Source organism: Geospiza fortis, unplaced genomic scaffold (assembly GCF_000277835.1).
Source record: "Geospiza fortis unplaced genomic scaffold, GeoFor_1.0 scaffold78, whole genome shotgun sequence".
Lineage (NCBI taxonomy): Eukaryota > Metazoa > Chordata > Aves > Passeriformes > Thraupidae > Geospiza > Geospiza fortis.
Genome location: NW_005054339.1, coordinates 4,505,773 through 4,527,024, shown reverse-complemented (window position 1 = coordinate 4,527,024; position 21,252 = coordinate 4,505,773). Strand labels below are relative to the sequence as shown.

Genomic DNA, 21,252 nt, shown 5'->3' with positions numbered 1-21,252 from the left:
GAGAAGAATATTTCCTTCTGACAGAGCATCTAATTGCCATTTTTTTTCTTTTTGAAAAATGGAAATGCTATTTGGAGAAGGCAGGGGGCAGGGTGGGAGGCTGCTTTTAGATAAGGAACTTGAGTATTCTTTCCTATGTTTAGGAAACTTATGTTATTTGGTTTGGGAAGTCTTTTATCTTCTGGGCCTCCCTTTGGCAGCTGAATTACTAACTCTACTTAATTAAAGTGAAGGAGAGACTTACAAAAATACTGTCTTTGAAAAGTAGATGCTCTTCTTTTTTCTTTCTTCAAAAAACAAACCAAAGCAAACGTCTTTAAGCATTCTTTGCCTGTATTTTGGATTTTTGACTCTGAAGTACTAGCTGATTTGTTGTATTAGAATAACATAGTAAGTCAATAGCATTATTATTTATATTATCTCATGTTAATTTGCATTTATAGCACTGAGGGTTGCTCTTTGGTGATGGCTAATTTTCCCTGCTCTTGAGTTGGAATGTTGTATAACATTACATCAAGTACCAGGACAGATTAAACTATATTCATAATGCAGTACAGTAGGAGAGCACTTATTCAAACAACTTGTATCACACCCCATTTATCCGGGGGACTTAGGGTTTGTATTATGAGGAGTCACTGTTGGACAGGAAGACATGAACAGCAGGGAAGTTTGGATAACCAGGATCATACTGTGATTATTTAGGCTTTTTGTTGACCAAATCTGTTATATGTAGAAAGGCTATATATCTTTTTTGTTCATTTATAGAGACCCTCTGTAAGATTATGCTATGAATTTGCAGAACAGATGTTGTATTATAAACTGTAACTTTTGATCTTGTCATGAACAGTAGATTTTAGATAAGTGGCACCAGTGCAGAAAAAGACCCCAGACTGAAAAAGCCAACTTAGAACAAGAGAATTGCTGATCTTTACTTTTGAAAAATATGTTTCTTAAAAGGAAAAAGAAGTAAACACTTAAGTTTTAAGTGTCAAGCTCTTTTCCTAGATAAGAAAATATTCAAAGTATATCTTATATGTTTGCAACATTATTTTTCTTAGTATTCCTTATACCAATCAAGATCAAGAAAAATCCAAAATCTTTCAGTAAAAAAAACCCTGCAGTTGTCTAAACTGTGTTGCCTAAAGGAATGAGAATTATTGAAAGCTCCTATAGCTCTCTCTCTGTGGAGATTTTGCTTAGTAGGTGTTTCCTGTGGAATTCATCTTAGAGAGGGGAAAGAATTTAGATGTCATTTATGTGCGCATGTGTGTGCTCACTGAAGTGATTTTGAAGCTCTTATGCATGCACCAAGAAACTGGCGAAATTAGATATTTGGAAATGGAAATTGGTGGTCTTCCAGGCAATATCGGATCTAAAAGTGCTAAATCCTTTAATAAATAAACCTTGATTCAGACTGGAATGTCTTGGCTTGATCTTAAGGGTGATATTATGAAGGCCTTCTAGCTGTTGACTAGCCTGGAAGATAATTATCTGCACATTCCAATCTTGTTCTGCCATCAGCAGTATCTGAGGCCTAAATGGAACAAATGTTATTTCCACTTGAAATATATTATATTTAGACTATCCTCATTCCCAAACATTTTAAAAATATTTTTGTCGGATTGGAAATACAAAGAATAAAATAAATAACTATATGACCTCCTTCTAACAATCCTGAGAGCTTAATTTCAGCCATTGTAGGCAGTTTTCTAACTGAAAGTGTATGTTATGCACACACAGTTTATTGGGGTTACTGCTTTTTTTGGGCTGTACATGAAAGAATAACCCTTTCTTTGCTGAACATTTTGTAGACAATATTTCTTCAAACACATCAGTACAATGTAAATTTATTTTACTGTAGCAGGTACTGGGGCAAATTTGAGGGACCGAATAGCCCATCTGAAGTGGAATATATGCAGTGTCAGGCATCTTGAAATGGATGAAAAAGCTTCTCTGCCTTAAAAAACTGACATCTCAGTTCATACTGCATAGCTACTTATTTAATACACAATAAATCTAAGAATCTTTTGGGTTTGTATTCAAAGTTCTGCTTGCACAAGTAAAATATAAATGTGATTCCTTTAAGGACTGCTGAGTATAGCAGAGACTTCTGTAATAAAGGTTTTCTGTGAGACAAAGGCCTGTACAAAGAAAAGAAGCATTAGTGTATAAATACAGTTTAAATTTGTTTGTTTGCAAATGCACTCTAATATAGTTATAATGTATCCTCACTTGTGGGATTGTGTGTTCCATGGATAAAGACTCTAGATCTTAAAAAATCCTTCAAATGCACAACTTGATGTGTATGTGGTCATCTCTGTTCTCCAAAACCAAGCCTGCCTTCGGAAGAGAGGGATATAAAAATAATAAAATATATGTCCCCATGAGAGTTATTATACAGCATATGAGCAGTGACAAGTGAGTTAAAGGTCAGGCAGATCCAAAATGAAGCTCTCATCAAGGCCAGTTTTACCCTCCCATCTGTAAGTTTTGTAAGTCCTGCCACTTAGTTTGCAGTCTGAATATTTTGCCTCAAAACAAAGTGAATAATATCAACTTGTAGATCTGCATTTTTTCTGTTTATACTCTCCTGAATGTTGCTTCATGTGGGAAGAGACTTGAGAGACTTAAAAGGAAAACAAAACTCTTAGATGAGGAATAAAAGGCAGTTTATGTTAGTTAAAGATTCTGTGACTACTTTTCCTTTTAACATCTGGTGAGAAATACTATTATTCTTATCAAAATTTGTTTAATATATTTTGCCTACAAAATACATAGCTGTATGAAACTTATATTTTTATATAAGCCTTACTTATAAAGCCCATTAATTTGGTGTCTAAATAATGCCCATACAAGAGGAGTTAAAATAGTAAAACCTTTAGTAAATTCCACAGAAGAATTATTATGGTTCAGGCCAAGGCTTTAGAATACAATTTCCTTTGGGTTTCTTCTTATTAACTGAATCATAATTTACTTGTACAGAAAATTTCTTCATAAAGAATTCCTGCATCTTACAAGACTGCATTTCATAAGGCTTCCCTTTGTAATGTATTGCAAAGTGCAATTTAGGAAGCACAAGTGCTCAACCTATATACTGATAACTGCTTCTCTTCACTAATTACTCTAGCACATTGCAAAAAATACTTGTAATCACTGAGTGAGGAAAGCTGCCTTGCCCAAGGTTTTGAGCATATAACCCAGGCTGAGCAATAACTGCTTCATAAGATGTGGGAAATCAATGAACTTCCATAGGGAAGATCTGTAGGTACACAGTTTGTGGTAGTTGGGAGTGGGGCTGAGCCTCATCATCCCCAATGGGTTACAGCTGAGAGCAGCACTGCCAGCAACGAGCCATGGAGTGCCCAGGGGCACTGACCAACCACCACAGGGAGCAGAGGGCACACAGGTGCAGTGCATCAACAGGAGGGGATAAAAGGTTGGGCTGAAGAACAAGAAGGGCAGACCCTTGCAGCCTGAAGTGATGGGATGTTACTCTGCATGGGCAGATGCCTGAAGCCTTCTGATGAGGTGAGGTGTTACTGTGTATGGATGGATGTTTAAAGCCTTCTGGAATTGTGTGGTGATACTCTGTGTATTGTGGCCCTCTCGACTGCAGCATCTGTTGTGATAAAGATCTGTTAGAATATTTCAACTTTCAGAGAATGAAGTACCATTTTCTGCTGCCTCTTTCCAGTATTTACTTGTACCTGGTAGATCCTCTGGAAGAGCCCAGTAATAAGATGAAGAGTGATATAAGTATTATAATCTTCTGCTCCCCTTTGCTAGACTCTCTACAGTCTAGCAAAACAAAATCTATCACTCAGTGAAAATGCATTTGGCTTGTATAGCATTGGCTAGGAGACAAACAAAAAGTTTAGTTTTTACAACATTGAGTTGTAGTATTTGCATTTTTATGCTTGTTCCAAAGACACTCAGACTGATGTGACAGAATTGAAATATTTGTTTTCTTTGTAGATGAGGCAAAGTTTTAAGTGGTAGTTCTTTTTCTTCACTGGGGTATACTCACTGAAATTTGTTTTGATTTAATAATAGTCAGATAGTGTGGCTTGGAAAAATGCGAGTTCTATAATTCAGCATCTTTGTTTTTCTCAGAAATGTGAACTACTGCTTAATTTTCCCAAAGAGATGGAGATGAACTTTCCAGGAGCTGACCTGGTATCAAACCATTGTTCTGAAGTCTTTTACTTCCTTTTCCTTCACATGGTTGTTGAGAAAAAATGTTCAGTTTTGGAAGGATGGTATTTCTTGGGCTATCGTCCTACACTTGTCAGTGTTCTCTCCCATACCTGATTTTCTTCTCCCACCTCTGTAATCAGAGCAAACCATTCTTACAGAGTTTCTTTTCTGCATGATGCATGTGTGCAGAATTGTGCACGGTCTGTCTCTCTGCACCTTTGCAGCACTCGTGTGGCTGTGCAGTTGTGTGTAAGGACCTGAGCAGTTGCTGCACAGTTTCCTCCTGAGCTGGTGTGGCTGCAGCACTGTGGAGGCATTGGAGGGCTCTGTTCCTGCCCTTGGCTTTTGCCAAGTGCTGGCAGTGCTGCTTCCAGAGGCAGCTGAGCCTGTGCCACCACCTCCCATCTGGCTCTCTTCTCACACAAATTCTGTTTCCTGGGGCTGTTGTTGAATTCAGCTCAGCATCCTGCCCCTCGAGCCCTGCTTCTCCCACCCACAGGGAATTTCTCTCTCCCATGTTGGTTGAAGAAGGCACTGTGGTCTGGGACTGGTGTACCCTGTGAGATTATTCCTGTGCAGTAGCTGTGTAGAGAGTTTCATTGAGAGGGAGCTACAGTTTGAGCAAGATTTCTTTTTAGTGCTCTGAAAAATTGACATGCTGATTGTGAGCTGCCTTCATGGAGGAATTCCTGTTGACAAATTCTGGGTTGATATTTTGCTCCATCGTGATCATTCCTGGCTTATCATGTGTTAATAATGGAGTCCAGTTGTCAGACATTTTGTTGTCCCCTCAGGCCTCCCTGACTGTCCCATGGGCTGCCCTACCCTGGACAGCCTCATAAGCACTTCAGTTCTGTTGCTATTGACTGGTCTCTTCCTGAAGTGAATCTCCAAAGCTGTTTTTAATTGCTTAATTTTTAATTATTATATTACCCTATGAGTAAACTTGTGTTGCTTGTGTTCTTTCTGTATCTGAAAAAATTAAGTTAGTCAACTGTTTGTAGTTCTGATCCATGTGTTCTCCTGTACTTTCCCCATTGCTCTGAATAAATTTGAGTCAGGTTGTAACTATCAATTGCTATACCAAGTATTAAATTTTTTCTTATTAAGAATTTTCTGTAACTGGGTGTGCCAGGGCTAAAACTCGGCTCTTTCATGACAGACATACTTGACTTGTCTTAGAGTTGTTGATGTAGTTGATATTGCACTATAAACAATAGGAGATAATTTTAGTTTTTATGGAGATAGCATGTCCATGCCACTCACTTCTTTATGTATGCCAAGCCAATAAAGTATTACATAAATAATTTTATAGCAAAAATGCCCTGGGATTAAGTAAACAGGGCAATATTATCTGTCTTAAGAGAAGACCACAGATATGTCTTCCTTGGGCATTCAGTAGTCACAGGAACTTTTAAAGATGGCATGAAAGTCTTGCTGTAGAAGCTATATCTTCCAATCAGTTACCTGAATTTTTATATTGCTGCCTGTTAATATTATTTATTAATATTCAAACCTTGTTAGGAAATTGTTTTTTCTGAGATTCCTCACATAAAATTATTCAAGTATTTTCATACAATAATATTTTCACTTTAATAAGTTTTACTTGCTATTTCACAATATGTAAGCATGATTCAGGGTGTGGAAAATCTCTTACTTACATAAACTACATGTTTGCAGTAAGACTACACACAGCATGTGAATCCCTGCTGTGTTTGGATACATTCTAAGGAAGCATTTCTAACTTTAATAATATACTGGGATTATGCATTAAAAGCAGTGGGGAAACAGCTTTTGTGCACTGTAACCTAACAAGCGTGCTACGAATCAACTTTTTGGCAAGAAAACTTCCAATTTGCCCTCTCTCCCAGAAGCTGACCTGGTGGATGAAATAGTAGATGTGTGCATGATTCTAGGCATGCCTTCTCCAAAGATCAACATTTGTACACACTTTAGTCACTTTTATACGCAGTGCTATTGACATTAACCAGGGAGGCCGCTCTGACAGCGCTGGGCTCTAACACCAGCTAAAGAGTTGTGCTGCTCTGCTTGCATGGTTTATCTGAAAGGACTCAACACCAAAATCACACAGCCTAATTGTTTTCAGCCCATAAAGGTTCTCTTCCATATACAATATCCTGTAGGACAATTGAGTGTCCTACTGAAATCAGCATATGTTCAATAGTCAGCTCAATTTACTTTTGTTCTTCGGAAAACATTACATTGAGCTCTGTAGTTTATCAATCCATTATATCAAATTTGCTTTCACTTGCATGGCTCTAAAACACTTTTCATGCTACCTTCGTAATTAGGTTTGGTCAGTATCAAGCAATATAAGAGCAGAGCTAAGGCTACCAGCTGATTAAAAGATCATGGACTTGCTTGGATGAGGCTCAGTGGAAAAGGGGAGAAAATTAACAAGGCACATCAGTGAAACAACTAATTTTTGAAGTAAAGGCAGAAATGAAAAGATGCTTTTTTCCCTTCTCTTTAAAAATGGACTTGCACAGTTTCTCAGGTGCTTGGTCTTGTTTCCATCATGGTGCATGTCTGGGTAAATGAGTTGAATGGGGCCAAGTGTGAATTAGAATTAGGCCTTGTCAGCATGAAATTTGCCTTAGAAAAAGAACTTTTTTTTGACTGATTCTTGCATATAGCCTTGAAATATCAGAATGTGATGTTATTTACTTCATCATATATAAAATAGTGTTTTGCTGTTGATGAAGGAGCTTCTGTTTGGGACAGAACATTCCCACTGCATCTGAGAGTAGTACTCTGTTCTCTTGCCCATCCTGTTCAGTTTTCCTGAGGCTCACAGTCACATTTTGTCAGTGGGTTGTTGTACAGTGTATTTTAGCTGAAGCTAAGTGAGAATACTTTAACTGGGGGCCAGTTATGTTTTGCAAGATGAAGTGTTTAAATAGATGACAGTATTCCTGGGACAGCAGGGGAAGCATCCTTTTTCTTTGTACTTGAGAACAGCTTTTGTTTTCATCTGTCTAAGAGCGTGACCATTGAGTACAGAGGTTACCATTATTTAGATCATAATTTTGTTTGTTTTAATGAAAAAAGTGTTGCTTTTAGTTGTTAGTTTGGTTTGGCTTTTTGAACTGTTTTAAAAATTCACTCTATTTAAGTGATTATGACCAGTATTTTCCAAAATTATTTAATTATGTTTTTCAGTTATAGGTGAAATCACCATATTAATTGGAAAACCAAATCACAGATAATGAATGAAAGAATGATGTTGTGGTTCTATATTTTATTGAATTACTGAGGCTTAGAATAAGATGATCAATGTTCTAACTACCAGTACCAGAAAAATAAACCACTTGAATACAGTTCCCAAAACTTTCTTTCAAAATCTTAAATTAACTTAATAAAGGCCACAGCATTAGCAACCCTTTCACTTAGGATATCTATTTATTTTGAGCTGTAGAAATCCACTACATTTCAAAATAATTCTTTGTAGAGATGGACATATGTCTCTGTCATAACACTGTGCTTGTATGAATTAACATAGCTGGTAAGCACCATGTGACAGCCAGCAAGGTAATAGTCAGGAAGATAATGAACTTGCAGGTCTGGAAGGGAAATATGTGCCCTCTCTATGCTGTGTGTCTTCTTTATCTGATTGCAACAAAACCTTGTGTTCTTAACATAGCTTTTAGCAGGAGGATTAAAATACTTTAAATCCTACTTTTGGTAATGAAGTAATCTCAGTGAGGTTTTTCATGTCAAATTCTGCAGCATGGCATCCCATTTGAGAATTGTACTGTTGTGTTCCTAAGGACATGGCCCTGCCCTGGGGACTGCTGCTGCAGTGCTTCTGGTGCTTGGTGTTGGACTGCCACTGCGTTGCTGGCTGATGTCACTGGGCCCTATGTGTCTAGTCTTTTATGAGTTGGAAAACCAACCTGGAATTTATAAATACTGCTTAATATTCTGTCAAATCCTTCACTTATTATGTTTATTTTAAAGCTTTTATGCATTCTAGAGTATGGTTACTTTTCTCTGACAATTTCCAAAGTTGTGAGACACAGCATGTGTCTGATTTCTTTGTTTGGCAAGGCTCAGGAGCATCAGCCTCCATAACTGTCCTGGTTTTGTTAGACCTGTTTCCTGGCTTTAAGAACTGTGATGGAAGTCAGAGGTGAGGAATTTGTCTATGCATGACAAATGGGATGGGAAGAGAGTAGAGGGGAGGGTGACAAAGAGTTTATTTCCATGTCTTGCAAAGCTCAAGATGACACTTTGCTATGTCTGTTTGCTTTTGTGAAAAACACCTTTGTAATGAAACTCTTAAGGCAGTTGCCCGCTGGGGAAATTTGTGTTAGAAACAGGAAGGACCAAGATATTTACAAACACTCCTACAGGACAGCACTGGCAGTTTTAGAAGCAGTAGGCCCACGTGATTGGTGCTGGCCCTCCTGTAGGTGTATAATTGAATTGGCCATGAGATAAAGTGGTTCCCTGCATGGCCAGCAGCTGCTGGCACAGCATCCTGGCATGCCTGGCCCTCACCTTCGCTGTGTGAAGCACGGGCACCGTGTTCATGGCAAAGGCTGAGAGTTGAAAGAGCTGGTGGGTGGATATTTGGTGTGTACAAATTCCAGCTTTTATCTGTATTCCCTCATCTCTGTGAATGTGTTTTCTGTGCCCTCTTAGGCCAGTAAGAGAAGAAATTTGTAGGAAAGCCACAAAGAGAAAGTTTGAGGATTATAGTCTTTCCTTTTTTACAATCTCATGCTTAATCTAAGGGAAAAACCCCCAAATATTATTTTTATTAAATTAATCTTCACAGAGCTGGAGATAACTGAAATTTATGTAGTGTGTAACTTGGTGTGGAGAAAAAAAGGCATTTCCTTAGGAAATGGAGAAAAAAAAGCCTTTCAAAGCACTGGATAGATTCTGACACTCAATGACTTATTATCAAAAGTGCATCCAGTTTTATTGAATGAATGTAGTTGTTTGTTAAACTTTTTAAAAAATGTAGTAGTTAATATTTTAATATTAAAATTAAAGAATCTCTAAATAGGTGGATTTCTTTATTTCCTTTTACTCTGTAAAATTCATAAATTATCTGTGTGCTAAAACAAGATTAGTTTTTAAAATAAAATAGGAATGAAATTCCTGTGTAGCTACTGATACTTGAAAAAGTCAGGGGAATCCAAAACTCTTGTATTTATCATCAATATTGTTGCCAAAATGAAGTGCCAACCCTTTAAAGGTAGTAGTGGTAACCGTACTAACCTTGGCTGCTGGAATGTTGCCAGCTCTTCGTCATCCTGCAGAAATATATTATACTTGAACTGAGAAAACATGCAATTGTCCCTCCCCCTCTTCATTCCCACAAACTGGAGCAGTATTATGTTAGCCTGAGCTGTACTGAGCCGAATCCAATCTGGAATTAAGAATGCTCCAGGGCATTTTTAATAAACTGTCATTCATTTGAACTCTAACCTCCTTTAATTTGCAGAATCCGGTAGCGCAGATGTATTCTTCAGCCACATTCATTTTTTTCTTTTCTTATCTTGGTGTGAAACACTGCTGATAGCACTTAAAAATGTGAAGCTGCAGAACAAGTAGAAAGTGTTCACTGAAAATAGACTCTAAACTAAGAAACAATTACTGTAGTTTAGTTTGCTGGGCTTCTGCCATTCTGAAATGCAAACTTAATTCTAGTGCAGATTTTAATAAAATCCTCAAAGTGCCGAGGTCCGTTAAGCTCTTTCTGAAAGTATGAAAAAAAAGGCTTTTATTACAAAATGAAAAGGATAAAATGAGGCCATTGTCTTGCAAAAGGGAAGAAAACCCAGCTAATAACATATTCAGGGCATAGAATATTCCTGAGCTAAGTGCATGCACTGAGGTTCTCACCATAAACTCTTTCAAAACTTGTATTCCTGGGAACTCAAAACATTCAGGGTTTCTGATTAGGAGCATTTACACTGAGGGATAGGGCTGGGAAAAGGGAGCAGCTTCCAGGTGGGAACTGCCCCCAGTGCCTCTGCCCCTGCCAGGTGGTGCAGGGATTGCCCAAAACCAAAATTTTCATCTATAATAGTGCCTTCAGTGGTTAAAGTTAATTTTCCATTGTAAAACATCTGCTACAGCTATATCATTAACGTGGTGAGAGGATTGTTTGTGCAACTTCAGCATTCACACATTTACATTTGATAGGAATGGATTTTTAAAAAAAATCAGTTTCTTGTGCACATGCCTGCCAGTTGAATTTGGCTGGAGGTGTTGGTAGGACAGTTAACTAGGAAAACTTGCAGCCACAAACTTGGGTCATATTTGAAAAATGAAGGAAGAACTAGCTGGCAAATACTGTGTTGGAAGTGTAAATGCAAATAAAACTTTCAAGTTGACACGTGTTAATGATTTGTGGTTTGAAAAAATTTTCAGATTTAAGTTTTGAAGGTTTTTTCTCCTTTTGTTTTAAACTTTGATCTCTTTTGTCTGGCAATGTAAGAGTACGTTATTAATAGACATTAACAAATCTACAGCTTTGCTTTCCACAAGTCTTTAATTCTCTTAAATGTTTTGAAATGTAAATTATGTGATATATGTGATATGAAGTTGGGTGAGGATTCAGTCAATCATCAGGTTGGGTACCAAATTGAGAACATGGAAAGGGAGCACAATGATACTAAAACTACAGAAGTTCAAGAATTCTACTTTTTTGCATTCTCATTTGCCCCACAAATCTGGAAGTGGGGAGTGTCTTGGTGTTTAAAGATACTGTCTCAAAGCTGGAGTCTGTATGAATTAATGACTCCTGATTCTTACTACAGTTTCTATTAGGCTCTGTTGTCTGGAATTAAGCGATAGAGTGGATGCTCAGCAGAAACTAGATGCAGTTTTTAAAAGGTACAAGGAAAAGCCTAGGAAATAACCCAGAAAAAAGTTAGAAATATCCTATGTTTTAGTAGTTGAGTCTTGTCATTGTTGGAGACAGCATGGGTTTATGTTCTTGCACTAAAGCAGAGTGTAAAGTACCTGGTGTTATATTAGAAATTGAATCTGTTTTAAAAGAAATACGATCTCTTTCCTTCTGGCCTGTTAATTCTTTTTTTCATGGGATTTAAGTGCAATTCCAACTTTTTTATTTCCCTCAAGTATATGGTCTCTTTGCTGTTTCTAAGAACATTCACTAGACAGTCATTTTACAAAGGTATCTCAAGTCATCATCTTCTTGCTTTCTTCAGTGGAATCTTGTGTCTGCAGAGACTCCTGAGTTGCACTCCTTGCTGCTTCATTGATATCACCATTACACTGCTTTTACTTTCTGAGTGGAAGGTTGAACATCAGTAGTTTCAATACTGTTGGTAATTCTGATCTGCATTCATGAAGTACAGCTTCTTATGCACTGCAGGGTATCAGACACATTCTAGTATTTCATTGATCTTATTGGAGTGTTTGTATAGGTAGTGTGGAAGGAGTAAGTAATCACTGTGCAATTGGCAAATGGGCTGTGAGTCCTCATTATAATTCATGATAATTCTATTGTTTATTTGTATTATTTATTGAACTTTTCATATAGAAGCCCATCTGTATTGGAATTGAAACAAAAATGGCTTATAAGCACTGATTGCCTACCAGGAGGCTTTAGAGAACAACAGTTGAGCATGAGCTTGGGAGAAGTAGCCACACTGATGAGATGAGCACTGTGGAATTTGGTCAGACTTCTCAATTCACAGCAAAATTGAACTGCTTTCAATGCTTTACATAACATGCATGAATGGAATATATAATCTTTCCCATTTTATTTTATTTCATTTAGAGGTTCTTCCTGAAGTGTTTTCTAGTTTATAAAATAATAAAATTTGGACAAAGGAGGTGAGAAAAAACATACAGGAAATAGGACATTCATTATTCAAATCATTATGTCTCACTAAAAAAAAACCTATTTCACTTTATGTAAACCATATCATATGAAGAGGGGTAAATCCCAGTGTCATACTGGTTACTGGAAGCCATTCATGGAAGATGCTTCACCCCACAAATAAAGCTTCTGCTGCCAGACAGGTGTCATTATATTGTCTCTATTCTTTAAATTTCTCCATGACATTTCTCCGCACTAAGAACAAAATGGAATCACCACAATTTTCCTACACTTCATGCATCAGAGCTTCTCACAGTTATCAGGACGAAAAGAACTTGATTGTTATTAGAGCAGTTACAGACCTTAAAGTTCAGGATGATGGAATAATTTGATTAGAAGGGACCACTGGAGGCAATGCACTATAAACCTGTACTCAAAGCAGAAATAATTTCAAAGTTGGATCAGATTCTCCAGGCTTCATTCAATCAAAATCTTAAAATACTCAAGGACTGGAGAGTTTACAATTTCCCTGGGCAACCTGTTTTGCAAAGGTGTGCATTCTTCATGAAAAATGTTAGTTTTCATTAACACTTTTATATCAAAACATGCATCTATAGCTGCATTTAAAATTTCTGAATTAACTTCTATGATGAGTTACCACCACCCTGAATTTAAATAATAAAAATGGTGCAGGACGTATTTATAAATTGTATCTGTATGTGGCAGTGGCCCAGGTTAAATAGGTTTTTGGTGTTAGCTCTATTTTGTATAAATATTGTTTATTGCTAATGAATTCATGGAAACGTTGAGATTTTTTTTTTGGTTTTGAAACACTACTGTCAGTTTTTAAAAGTTATGATAAAAAGCGATTTGAGCAGCCATTTACGGAACATAATTCCTTTAGTGGGTTTTTCCCCTCCCTATATTTATATGAATTTAATATTTTCTTGTTGTAAAGAATATGGAGTTGAAAATGTCCTCTCTCTCAGGTAGAAGAGCTGATGAATGCACTGGAGAAGACCAGACAAGAATTAGATTCTACCAAAGCCCGTCTTGCCTCAACACAGCAGTCTTTGGCTGAAAAAGAAGCACATCTGGCTAACCTGAGAATAGAGCGAAGGAAACAGCTTGAAGAAATTCTAGAAATGAAGTAAGTACCTCGATTTCTCCAACTTCTGGGGGAAAAAAAAGAAATTAACTGCTTTTTCCATAGGAGAAAGTTTTGATGGGTTTCTTTCGGTGTTTTGATTTTTCTCTGCATATATTTAAGTCTCAATCTAAGGACTTCTAATAGTTTTAAGACACTTAAATTCCTTTAAAAGCCCAGAAGTGCAAAAGTCTTCATTTTAGAAGTACTCAACATTTTTTTGTAAGTTGTCCTTTGTTGCGTGCAAGTAAAAGTATCAGTACTATATAACTTCTGTGAGAAACTGAAAATCTAAAGCCCCATCTCAGTGGGAATGCAGTGCTGGAATCTCTGCCAGTGTCACATGCAAGGAAAGGGAGTTATTAACTTTCTATTGATGGTGCAAAGCTTGTTGCTTTGAATTGGTTAAAAACACCCCCAAACTAACAAAGAATTTTTTGCATACACTACCACTGTGTATATGTTCAGAACGAAAAAGGAAGAGAGACATATAATTTAAATCTGACTTCCTCCATGCAAAGAAAAGTTTCTATGATTATGGGGCATTAAAGCTCTGAAATGATCTTTAAAATTGGCAAAAAGGGTGAACTTGCTATGACTTGGCTAGGCTGATAATTATGTTGTTAACATTCAACAAAGAAAAATCAGTTGTAATTTTGAAACAGATTTTTGAGGGAGGAAGCCATATATAACTTCAGGTCAATTTTTACAGTTATCCTTGATTTTAAAGGAAGGGAAATAATCAGAAAAATTATTTTCATAATGTTATTGTAAATAAGGCAAAGTGGAAATTGAGTCAGCAGGGTTTTATAAAAGTGGATTTTAAGAATGTCTGCCAGGTAATACAGGTGCAGAAATGCTGTAATGGGAGCACAAATGTTTCCAGAGATATCTAAAGAATTTCTGGTTTTGACTTTAATGAGGTCTACATCCATACAGGAAAATGGAATCACATATTAGAATTAGAATACTATGGGGCATTATAATTTATAATGGATACATTTTAAAAGTTTTTTTTAAATATTAAGTTATATGTACATATTAATTGCCCCATCATAACTCAGATGCTCAGTGCCAGTTATCTATTTTCTGTATTCTGCTTTGGTCTGTTTCCTCAAGTGCCTTTTTTTTGCCCTAATCATAAGATTTTTTTAAAATCAGAATTAACAATTGCTGATCAAAATAGAGGAAAAATCTCTAATCCTGTTAATGTGGCTTTTTAAATTTGGTACACAAAGCCTCACAGAACAATCTGGAAAATGAGGTTGGCAAAAACTGGTGAGTTAGAACTCATTTTGACAAAAGCTGTTCTATTTTATGAATGAAGACTCAGCAGCAAAATCCAAGTTTTTTTTAAGGTAACTTATTAATTGGAAGCATTGACCAATAATTTCTATTTATTGTTTAAAAAATTCAGTTTTGACTGATTGCAGTTTTTGGCTATGAGTTTCCAGTTAAATAGGCATGGAGCGTGTGTTTAAGAACATTCATGATGATTTCCTATGCTTATGTTATGTTCAAGTTCCAACCATAACTCTGCATTCTAGGCCCATCTGGCTGTCATTGTCAAGATCCATCTTAATTTACTGGCCACAATCAGTTGTCAGCTTTAGAAAACGTCTTCAATTGTTTATAATTTCTTGTTCCCAAATAAATTTGGTTATTTATGGAAGTTTAGAATAAAAATGGGGAGCAGCCTAGTCTTGTTCAAATCTGGTTGGTTTTTATGAACTGGAAACAACGTAAGTACCCATTAAATGAAAGGTAGTTTGATAAAATCAATTCTTTCTTAGCTTGATGCCAATTTGTGAAAAAAATTTTTTTTTTGAAATGTCTATTAAAAGTACTACTATATTAGTTCTGGAGGAAATATTTTTGCTATGGTCATATTATTTTAGCAGTGCACACATAACTCATACTGACATTAATGGAAGTTATGCATATGTGTTAACAGTAAAATGCAGCATGTGTTCAAATCCATCATTTTGTCTAATTGTCTTGTTGCTTTGTGCTCTTTCTATGTCTGAGCATAAAGCAAAAATCAATGCACTTTTTATTTTTTAGTAAATGATACTTCAAAAAAATCTCTCTTACGTAGTGTGACAATATCCATGGTAATGTTTTCTTAAGAAATGTATTTATCATCCATAGAAATATTTCAGTTGGCCTGAGCTTTAATTATGATAGTTAGAAATATATCCTAAGACTGCTTTTTCCAGACATTGTTTTTGTTTTCTGAGAGTCCACAAGTAGGAGCACAACCTCCTGAGAACTTCACAAGGCTTGCCTAGAAAAGCTTATTCATTTTGTAACATGAAGAGCTTGAGGGTAGGAGAAGTTTCAGTGCTGTGATGTGGTGGAGGTTTGTCAGATGTTTCAGAAATGCCATATTTGTGGAGCATACTTTCATGACCACAGTTCTTTCATACAGATCTCCTTTCCTGTGTGGTGGTTCCTTCCAAAACTCATAAACCTGCTTGTAACAAAATTAGGTAGCTGTATAGATAGATAAATGAGTATTTACATAATATTAAAATTGCTTTATATGTATATGTATGTGAAATAAATGCTTACCCTCATGGAAAGTGGGTTTTGCTCCATGGGACAGATCATCTTTTTAGAAATGGTTGAAATTATTTTCCCTTTGGAAGATATAAAGTTTGACCTGGAGAGCCAAAAGTCATAAAAGAAAGTCTGATGACGTGTGGTGGAAAAGATATAAAAATGATTGTCACTCTTTTTGTAAGTTCAAGTTCTAAACTATATGCATTTTATCTTCAACTGCAACCTCTACAGTTAAAAAGGAAATACAAAACTCTAACACCCAAGCTCCCCGCTTTGTTATCAAAATTAAGTGTTTTTTTGGTTGAAAATCTTTAAGTTAACTTTCTGTGATGTTTACTCTATTTATTAAGTACAAGGTTAGAAAATATTTCATTGTGGTTTTGCATTAATTTGATGATCTTTCAGTGACTTCGTTACATGTGGCAAACACTGCACTCAGTGAGTGGCCATGTGATTAATCCCCCAAAAGACAGAACTTCATGTTTTGACCTGAAGATCTGACAAGTCTTAATTTTTGAGATTTAGTTGTTAATTACTGAGTATTTCCTCTGTTAACTCAGCATACTCAATGCTCTGAAGCTTTCAGAATTCTTGCCAAGAGTTTGAAAGGCAATTTCCTTGCCTTAAATAGAGTTCATGCCATCACCTGTGGGTATTGCTAAATCAGTTTTGTTGGAATTGACTTTGCCCTGAAATTCACTACAAATTTCTAGAAGAAAATGTATTTTCCCTTATGTGAAATAAATTGGATGGTTAGTAATGAAGCATTAAAGAGCTCCGAAGAAAAACCCAGCTACTAGTTATTTTATTCAGTAACAAAAACAGAACATTACTGTGCTGTCCAAAAAATATACTTCAAATTAGATTTTGCAGTAAACTTTCTTACAGTGACAGTATAAAATTAAACTTCCCTTCCTTTACGTATGGTCACCATTTCTTTCACTGAAAATAATAAAAGGAAATTGCTTATATTTGTTTTCCAATAGATTTACTCATTTAAAAGCACCTGTGTAAAGTCAGGGATGAAATAGTTGTGGGAAGAAGGGGATAAAATGTTTTTTCCACCAAGCATTCAGTCCCAGCAGCCGCCACTCTGAGCACAAGTGCTGAACACACAGTGCCCTTTGCTGCTGGGTCAATGGTTCAGCTGCTCTGCCAGAGAAGGAGAGGCCACTTGGATTTGCCACTAGATGCCAGTCTTGGGTGCAGGACCTTGGTTTGGGTAGGAGCAGCTCCAAGGGGTGAGGAGGAAGCTTGCCCTGCTGGGAGGAGAATGTGCTTTGTCCCCTTGTCTGTCGCCAGGTCTGACTGTGCCCTCCTGCTTTGTAGAGCAAGAGCTTCAGGCATGGAAAAGCACACAAATGGCTTCAAGTGGACTTTTCAGGATATTACAGGGATGAAGAGGGTCTTCAAATGGATTCTGGCAGTCAGGGGTCACAGCCTAAGGGGAAGACTGTGTAAAATGTAAAACTAAAAAGTCAGAATTTGTACAGAAGTCAAAATGCTTTATGAAGTACTTGTGGCAGAAGTATAAGAAAGTTTACCATCCATCTGGTATTCTGCAGACATGCTCCTTTTTTCCATCTATAAATTTTACTGGAGTAGAAGTTGGGGATTTTACATCTGTGTAGCAGCTCAGCAGGAGTTTCAGCTCTGACAAGAGCCCTTGGATGTCCAGAGAATCTATCTAGATGTGTTTCCATCACCTGGACAAATCAGCTCATGTCCCTGCCTTACATTATCCGATTACTCTTTCCATCCATCACCATCTGAAACTGACACCTGGGGAGGGAACTCAACATGTTTGCCTTTATTTATGTCCTAATTGCTCAACCCTAAGAGGTTCTGACACCCACAGGAGAGTGGTTTCTTCCTCATTGCTGTGGGTACAGCAATAGTGAAAGGGGCTTCTGAAATCTCTGTGTGAGCAGTAAATCCAGTGCATCTGGAATGTTTCAGAGTAATTATGTATGCAATTCACCTGTTCAGGGCAAGCACAGGCCAGAGGCATTGACACTCATTGACAGGGAAATCCCTGAAGAAATTGCAGGGACTGTACTTGTATGTAGTGATGAAATTAATTTCCTTCTTTTTTTTGGTTCTTCCATACAACATGAAGGAGGAGGAAAGGAATATAGCAAGGTAGGAGAAATTGGCAAAGTGATTTTGGGTTGGAACTACTCTTTGAAACGTGTGGAACTCGCTTCTTTAAACCACTTTAAAGGATGGCTTCCCTACAGACCTGCCTGCTTTCTCTGTTACAGCCAGGCACAGCATTCCCCTGCACCCATCTTTCCAAAAGAAAAGCAGGAAGGGAGATCATCACTTCTTTTCCTTACACTAGAACTTGAGGTGTTTCACTAAAAGGTGTGGGCAGAGTTGCCTAGTTTATGCTCCTTTTGAAATGCTGGTACATTCTAAAAACAACCAGTACATACCCTGGGAATAGTTCTAGGCTGAATGAGCAGTAGTGGCTACAGGACAGTAAATGAGTCTTTTTGAAGCTCAAGCAAACACAACAAGGTTCAGATTTCTTATATTATTAATAAAGTATTATTTTGAAAAAAATAATTTTTTCTACTTTTCCAGCTGTATTTCAGCTTATATATAGAGAAGGATATTGCTGATAAATTCTCTAACTTGAATTCTTTAACATGTCTTTGTTCAATAGGTTAGATAACAGAATGTGTATAAATAGCTGTAAAAAAATAATTTTCAGGAAGAAATGTACTTTTAAAAATAATTTTATTAGAAAGATTATTTTGACTTGTTGCAGCTGTGATAATGTATAAACATGTTCAGATAGCAAGTTGATTGTCTCAAAAATTGTACCATATCAAATGCGGAACACTAGACTTTTTTTTAGTAACCTGTGGACTGCTTCAATTTAATTGTAGGATTCATGCTGAGAGTGTAGAGAGTCATATCCCAAGTTAAATACAAACAAACCAGCAGGATGTTGATACAACTGTGACTTCCATAGGAAGTAGTTAGAATGGTAATGTGGTCTCCTAACTTGGGTGGAAAGTCTCTTGTGACTGTTTTTGCCCCACAGACCTGTAACACAGCATGCCTTGACTAACATTTCTGACACCAACTTGCAAACACCATAAAGATTAGAGAAGGCCAAATGAAGGCTTTGTTCTCTGGAACAGAAGCTTTCTTGACTAAAATGAAAAGATGGTTTTCTTTTGTAAACAACGAAGGGGCTCCAAGCAGTAAAATGTTTCTCTCTGTGAGAATAGAATGAGTGAGCTGTTAACTTGTCAGTGCTTCTCTTAAAGACATCTGAGTGTCACCAAGTTCCTACTTATTGTGCCTATGTTCAGATTAAAGGATAGTATACTTTGATTTTATTCTATATGATTCAAAATGTTAGAAATTTCATCAGCATGGGAAACAAATTTATTTTCTTAATTTTATTCTTTTTAAGGTCATAATTTACTTTCAAAATAGGTTGTCACCTGCTATAGAAGGGTTAGTAAGATCAGTTTAGGATTTCTACAAACTCTAGTATGAGAGGCTATGTTTTGTCTACTTTTTTATCAATATTCAAATAAAGGAAGTTGGATCCTCTCCCATTGTTTCTTGTTCCATTTAGACAGTAGGAGAGGGCTGTAGCAACATTTTCCAAGTGTTTCCAGGGAGACAATGTCTTCCTCTCTTTTATGGAAAGGTAGCAGTGCTTATGACACAGAGGCATTGTCTAAGGGAAAACCAGGAGTTCAGACATATTCCAGACAACACATATTATGGTTTTAATAATTAAGCATGCTTTTCTGAGCTAAAAAACAAGTCTGGCTTGTCTTCTTAATTTCATGAGGATTTTGTCTCTAGTTGTACAAGTGATCTTTTGGGTTCCTTTGATCCACATGATTTGAGGCACCTGCCAGGCAGAAAGAGAATTTGGTGGTCATTCCCAGTGTATACCCTAGGAGTGCACTTTGTTTTCCAGTTTTGTTGCCATTGTTCTTTACCCATTCTGGTACCTTGCTTCAATAGAAAATTAGCAGTCAGTGCTCCAGCAAACATTTTATATTAGAAATTCTACAATACTTGTCCAATTTTCCAAAATAAAGTATTTTACAATACTTTTCTTTTGGTTTAGTGCTTTCAACAGGACCTGAATGGCAGAGAGAGCAAGGGGATCCTGCAGCTGCTTGATGAGGGAGGTACTTAAAAGACTTTTGAGTCTGGGGAGGGTAAGGCAGGGGGAGGATATGTTTGAAGTTTGAAGACTCAGAAAGGAAGGCATAAACTCGGTGTAGAGTTTAGCCAGATCTCCCAGCATGAGGAGTATCAGGCACTTGCTGAAGTGAATCAGTGATTGATTTGAGGGGGAGAAGTTCTGCTTTGTGGAGTGGTTGCTTGGTGACCTGGAAATTGCTTCCACAGGGACATGAGCTGATCCCAAAAGGGGTTAGACAAATTCATAGACAAGAGCTGGCACTTTATGGACTTCTTTATTGGTTGTTGTTCTTGACCTGTGTTCCTAAAATTTATTTTCTATCTGTAGTATCAGCTCTTTCCTCCCACATTGCTCACTTTCACTGAAACACACATAGTGATAAGATGATTTATAACCAATTTTAATTTTTAAGAACCAGTTATATTGAGTCCACTAATAGAATATGGAAAAATCAATGGCCATGCTTTGAATGGCCTTTTGTGTCTTCTGTTGCCCTATAGTGGATAAGTGGATTTACAAGATGATGTAAGTGACAAAATGATTGGTTTAAAGTGCAGGTTATAAGTGAGATATGACAGTTACATGACATTCTCTAGTGATTTAACCACTTAGAAGACAGCCAGGATTAACAGTGTTTCAGGTTTACAGGTGTTTCAAACTGCTTGAAGGATGTGGAGATGCAGAGTATTCTAGTCTTTTGTAATGTGAATGAAAATGTGAAGAAACAATTGCAGTTGAAAAACATTACCTTTACTTCTCCCACTATTTTATTTTTCCTTTTAAACCAGTCTCTTTAAATTAAAATAATTTTCTGGTTTTTATATGTTTAAGTCTGTCAGGGGTTAAAATTTTCTAAGGAAGCTTGTTATTTTTATCTGATTTTAAATTACTGAGCAGTTTAGCAATCTTCTAGATAAAGAAGAAGAAGTGAATATGCTATCTACTAAGTATTAAACACTTTTTGTCCGGATTGTATTGCATAATCTCTTTATTTGCAGTGCCAGAACATATAAGGAATAGAAAAGATGGTACCCTGTAATTAGTGATCTTGACAAAGCTGTGTATACTATGTTTTAAACTGATCTTAAAAATACTTTTCTTAGGTAAAACAATAATGATGATGAAAATTATTAGATAGGATGGCATTTGTTTGGAAGTTCAGCCAGCATGGGAATGTAGAGGCTTCTACCTCTGATAATACACTCAAAAGAGCAAATGGCTCAAAAGTCAGAAAGGAACGAGTAGGAGGCTGAAAGTAAAAAAAAAAAAAAAAAAAAAAAAAAAGTTAGGCTTCTGTTTTATGGATTTTTTTAAACCTGACTG

The 21,252-nt window shown here is 36.7% G+C and overlaps 1 protein-coding gene across 5 annotated transcripts in view; it reads left to right on the top strand.

Moving 5' to 3' along the window:
- The window catches only part of ERC2 (ELKS/RAB6-interacting/CAST family member 2), a 405,766-nt gene that overhangs the window by 195,150 nt on the left and 189,364 nt on the right, over positions 1 to 21,252 (top strand). For all 5 annotated transcript variants that reach the window (XM_031058194.1, XM_031058193.1, XM_014307629.2 and 2 more), the window contains one exon: positions 13,018 to 13,178. In XM_031058194.1, the coding sequence (XP_030914054.1) occupies positions 13,018 to 13,178 (161 nt within the window). The remainder of the gene's footprint in view (positions 1 to 13,017; positions 13,179 to 21,252) is intronic.